Source organism: Procambarus clarkii, chromosome 75 (genome assembly GCF_040958095.1).
Source record: "Procambarus clarkii isolate CNS0578487 chromosome 75, FALCON_Pclarkii_2.0, whole genome shotgun sequence".
Lineage (NCBI taxonomy): Eukaryota > Metazoa > Arthropoda > Malacostraca > Decapoda > Cambaridae > Procambarus > Procambarus clarkii.
Window position 1 is genome coordinate 6,930,765 of NC_091224.1, and position 5,774 is coordinate 6,936,538.

General features: G+C 52.3%; 1 protein-coding gene across 1 annotated transcript; it reads left to right on the forward strand.

Moving 5' to 3' along the window:
• Positions 1–1,190: 1,190 nt before the first annotated feature.
• On the forward strand, positions 1,191–5,190 carry LOC138356975 (mucin-22-like). The gene is made up of 2 exons (XM_069313506.1): positions 1,191–1,944; positions 4,907–5,190. Exons 1-2 carry the CDS (start codon positions 1,191–1,193, stop codon positions 5,188–5,190), a joined length of 1,038 nt encoding a protein of 345 aa, XP_069169607.1.
• The last annotated feature ends 584 nt before the right edge of the window (positions 5,191–5,774 follow it).

Below are 5,774 nucleotides of genomic sequence, written 5' to 3' on the forward strand. Positions count from 1 at the left end.
TAATGTCTCTGTGGTTCATGTGCTACTATGGTTCCACCTGTGTCCTCTGGTTCGTGTTCCACCCGTCCTAAATATTTTTTTTTTTATCTATATTGTGTCAATACCTCAGAAGTTTTTGGAGGTGATAATTATGGCTTTCCTAGCTCTTCTGTCTGACAGTGACATGAGGTTACCATTCCTAAGCGTTTCCTCATGACGCTTTGAGAGGTAAACTCCGGAATCAATGAACTCTGGAACTACTATTCAGGTGGTATACCTCTGAACTATGTCTAACTTTATCTCGTGTTTAGTTTTACGTAGACTCCATGCTGGTGCCGCACACCCCAGCATGGGCCTGAGAATGTAATTCGCAGGTTCATTCAGAACCTTCAGGAATACAAGTATCGTATATATATATATACTTGGGACGATGTGGGCCAGCTTGGGACGATGTGGGCCAGCTTGGGACGATGCGGTTCAGATTGGGACGATGTGGGCCAGCTTGGGACGATGCGGTTCAGCTTGGGACGATGTGGGCCAGCTTGGGACGATGTGGACCGGTGAAGTGAATGGCGGACCAGGCGGGCCGCGCCAGAGGGGTTGCTGTACATCGGATAACTGCCAGTAATATCTACAAGTAATTACAAAAGTACAATATCAAGTGTGGAAGATCCGTAAATTAAATTAAATTTCGAGGGAGGGAGTTATGAGGAGAAAGCACCAAGCCATTACGACAATATAGCACTGGGAAGGGGTCAGGATAAGGATTTGGGATGGGGCGGGGATTTGTCTCCCCTTCGTCGTATGCCTTGGGTGGAGGTGGAAGAGTATGGTGCTCCGGCGTCTCCCGCTGTGGTTGGCGGTGCTGTGGGGGCTCTGTGCTACCTCCTGTGTCGCCCCCTGCATCAATGGGGGCCGTACCCACCACCCCGTATGGGATGGGTATGGTGTCCAACACTGCCCACGGGATGGGTATGGTGTCCAACACCGCCCAGGGGATGGGTAAGGTGTCCACCACTGCCAACGGGATGTGTATGGTGTCCAACACCACCCACGGGATTGATATGGTGAACACCACTGCCCACGGGATGGGTATGGTGTCCACCACCGCCCGCCTGATGGGTATGGTGTCCACCACCGCACTACAGAATGGGTATGGTGTCCACCACAACACTATGGAATGGGTATGGTGTCCACCACCGCCCTACGGGATGGGTATGGTGTCCACCACCGCCCACGGGATGGTTATGGAGTCTAGCACCGCCCACGGGATGGGTATGGAATCTAATACCGCCCACGGGATTGGTATGGTGTCCACCACCGCCCACGGGATGTGTATGGTGTCCACCACCGCCCACGGGATGGGTATGGAATCTAACACCGCCCACGGGATGGGTATAGTGTCTACCACCGCCAACGGGATGGGTATGGTGTCCACCACCGCCCACGGGATGGGTATCGTGTCCACCACCGCCCACGGGATGAATACGGTGTCCACCACCGCCCATGGGATGGGTATGGAATCTAACACCGCCCACGGGATGGGTATAGTGTCTACCACCGCCAACGGGATGGGTATGGTGTCCACCACCGCCCACGGGATGGGTATGGTGTCTACCACCACCCACGGGATGGGTATGCTGTCTATAACCATCCACTGGTTGCGTATGGTTTCTACCACCGCCCACGGGATGGGTATGGTGTCTACCACCACCCACGGGATGGGTATGCTGTCTATAACCATCCACTGGTTGCGTATGGTTTCTACCACCGCCCACGGGATGGGTATGGTGTCCACGACCATCCACTGGATTGGTATGGTGTCCACCACCGCTCACGGGATGGGTATGGTGTCCACGACCGCTCACGGGATAAGTATGGTGTCCACTACCGCCCACGGGATGGGTATGGTGTCCACCACCGCCCAAGCGATGAGTATGGTGTCTACCACCGTCAACAGGATGGGTATGGTGTCCACCACCACCCACAGGATGGGTATGGTGTCTACCACCACCCACAGGATGGGTATGGTGTCTATCACCGCTCACAGGATGAGTTTGGTGTCCACCACCGCCCACTGGATGGGTATGGTGTCTAACACCGCCCACGGGATGGGTATGGAGTCCACCACAGCCCACGGGATGAGTATGGTGTCCACCACCGCCCACGGGATGGGTATGGTGTCCACCCCGCCCACGGGGTGGGTATGGTGTAAACCATTGCCCACGGAATGGGTATGGTGTCCACCACTGCCCACGGGATGGGTATGGTGTCCACCACTGCCCACGGGATGGGTATGGTGTCCACCACTGCCCACGGGATGGGTATGGGCTGCATTATAAATAAATAAAATGTGAAAATGTTACAGATATTTCCACGGAAGGATATCCTGTGGCATCAAAATGTATATAATTTAGTGTCATAAGTGACGAGACAAGTTTTCTTCCAGCTTGCATGTAAATCAGTTGAACAATTATCTAACTGGAGGGATTAAGGGAAAATATGATGTAATTAACATCAGGGGCCGGTATGTCATTGGGTGTTACTGGGGACGATAAATATTTTTGCTGTTCTCACCTAGTAACTCACTCGATATTGTGCTGTCGTATATGCTTGGGGGCAATGGTGCTACGGGACCTGTTGCCAGATTCATTAAACAGTAACGCAAGCACTTACGAACCTGTACATCTTTTCTCCGTGTTTGGCGGTTTGGTTTACAATTATTAAACAGCTAATGAGCCCCGAAGCACCGTGAGGCTGTTTTCAACAATATCAACAATTGATTGAGACGTTATCATGCTTGTAAACTGTTTTAATAAATGTAACCAAAGCCGTCCAAGACTGAGGAAAGATGTAAACTTTCATAAGTACTTGCGTAGCTACTTGGGTAATCAGGCCCCGTAGCCAGTGTTTTGATTCAAGTTTGGGCTTTTATCGAGTACTATGGTGGGTGGACTGCTTTCCTGTAGCATACCAGCATGCAATGTAAAGTTGATTTTATCAGTTCTGTGTGCCTATATAGTTCTATCTAATGGTATTTGTCAGTATTTGACCATGTGTGTGTGTGCATATTCATTTTTTTTCTTTATTATGCACCCCATAACCATCCCGTGGGCGGTGGTGTAAAGGATTACAGAGGCACATAATCGGTTCAGCAACTGAACTCTCTAGTTCGTTTAGCTAAGCAAATAATCTTTTGGCGCTAGTTACAAAATTATTAATGTTATATATACATGTACATATACATACGTACACATATATACATACACATACATATTTAATCACCCACACAAACACACACTTCAATAATCTTTTGTGTCACAAGTGATTCAACAAGAGGCTCACAACAGTCACTATACAAGGCACTTTACATCTGTGATAAGTCGCACAGTTACTAGTCTTGCTGCACACCCACCCAACTGGGCGGCAGCTTCACAGTCATGTGCATGCATTACCTACAGTAAGGAAATTTTGGATACTCGCTAAGATTTCGGGCAGCACATCATTATGAATGAAGTACTTACACATTTCTCGGACACTATTGATGGTGTTATCTTTAAATTACGCGATTTTTTCACATTGTGTGTGCATATATATTTTGATTCAACTAACCCGTCTTCCTAATCAAGCGTCGCATTTTGACGTATACTCAACCTAAGCCCAAAAACTGTCGTACTAGAAAATGGTAGCAGCTCGCAAAGTTAACATACTGTCCAGTTTTCTGTTCGTGGATTCTCTGGTAGGTTAGATTAAGGCACCTTAGTACCGCAATTTCTTGACGTTGGGAAATGTTCACAAGAACGGGCTGTTTCAGCAGCAATAACAACTGTGCAGATGTGCATGGAGGTGTGTGAGATTGGCTGGTTGGCCGGCGTCGGGTGCGGGTGTGTGTGTTGCGCATTATGGGGGCAGCCTCTGCCCCCTGTCAGCTGCTCGGAGACTATTAGATTAGAGTTCTCTGGACGGGCGTCGTACCTGTCAGTGGAGGTGGTGATGCTGGATGTGCTGAGAGTTGAAGTTGCAGACGTCAGTGGGGTGCAGCTCTTAATGACTCACCGAGCACTTGTTTAGCTTGGCTCTCCGGCCGTTTACAGGGATTTAGTTGCCTGCTACGATGTCGGGCGTTCCCACTCCCTGATGGGGGTGCTGTTACTGTGTCCGACTGCTGCTGTACTCTTCCTTATGTGGCGCTTCATGGGTTCTATTCAAGTTCCCCGGAATGTTTACTGCACCTCTACTTTGGCAAATATGGTGCGGTGGCTTCCCTCCGGATGAACGTTGTCTCTTCCAGCGGGTGGCAGTGGGTCTCGAACGGGACCCGTACCATCGCTCTGTGTCTCCCATACCAGTCCAGTCTCCAGTCATCTGTCACGTTGCTTGTCCAGTCTCCAGTCATCTGTCACGTTGCTTGGATTCACCTAACGCGCCTTCTACGCTGGTCAACCCCGGACATGTTTCCCGTGTGGCCTTGCGGGACACCAGGTGGCGGTCTGCCGTGGTGTGGTGGCGGCTCCTGTTAATTTGTCCAGGGAGGAGGACTTCCCCCGTTGGTGGCCCCGGACCAGTCGCCTTGTGGTGATGATGTGGGGGAGGCTTCCCTGTAGTCTGGTGCCCCCGTAGTGTTGCTGGGTTCTTTGACCTGCACGGACGACGGTGAAGTTGGTGGTGTAGGTGTAGAGGTGGTGGTGCATGAGGCCCCCCCCCCCCCCCCGCCGCCGGCTTCCTCGCCTCAACCGGCTCTGCCTGCCCCGTCTCCTGTTCCGGTGTCGCCGGTAGGGTGTGAACTTGTGCCCCTGCTCCTCGTAGCTGCTGTAATTCGGGATCGCGTCTTGCGTGGTATGGTGCGGCCGCCCGGGGGCTCTCCTGTAGTGCCTCCTGAGAGATGCGACTGTCCTGGCGATCAACGCCCTGTATAAAAACGTTCCAGGTGGGTTCAGAGTCTGTCGCCCGCCTCGTGCATGGGTTGACGAGCATGAATTTGAGGACTCTGCGAGCTCTTCCACTGTGGAGTGGGATGATGGTGTGCAGGGGGCTAGTGCGGTAATGGCGGGTGGCATGGCGGGGTTGGTGGCTGCTGACCCTGTTAGTGTGGGGGCTGATGCGGAGACTTTGGTTCCTGCTTCGGCTGCCTCGTCAGTGTCCATGTGTTCCGATCCCCAGCGTGGAGGGTGGGCCATCCTGACGAAGACGTTGGTGGGGCTCGTGATTTGATCGTGGTCCTGAAGAAGGAAGCTCGCCGAACGGACTCAGTGCCCCTGCCCCCTGTCCTGCCAGTGGCTGCGCTGATACCTTCTATGCTGCCTCCTCCTGAGGTGTCGGCCCCGGTGTGGCCCCCGTGCCTCCTCCTTCGGTGCCGTTATTCCCTGTGGTGTCGTCCGATAATCTGGTGTCCACTTCTGGGGGGAACGTCGCCGTGTCGGTTGCTACAGTGGGGTCGGGCTCCATGTCAGGGGTCAGTGTGCAGCAGGCCTGCGATGACTTACCAGCAGTGTGGGTGCCTAGTGTGATGGCTTTCTTCCCCGAGATTCCCGTTTACATGCAGCGCCCTAAGGCGCCACTGCGCGGTCGCCTTACATGGTATGACTGGGCGCTTTAAGAGGCATATTGTATCCGGTATTCCAGAGATAAATTTCCTGAAAAATATGTGTAGGCTTTGTCGCGGTGTGCGGTTTTCTTTGCCCCGTTCTGTGTATATTGGGCGTGTGTTCTTTCCTGTGTGTGTGTGTGTGTGTGTACTCACCTAATTGTACTGACCTAACTGTTCTTGCGGGGGTTGAGCTTTGGCTCTTTGGTCC

Bases quoted from the DNA above. Each gene is read 5' to 3' on its own strand.
- LOC138356975 (XM_069313506.1), top strand. From the start codon at position 1,191: ATGGGTATGGTGTCCACCACCGCCCACGGGATGGTTATGGAGTCTAGC. The intron at 1,945-4,906 runs GTATGGTGTCCA...AAAACGTTCCAG, and splicing joins TACCACCGTCAACAGGATGG to GTGGGTTCAGAGTCTGTCGC.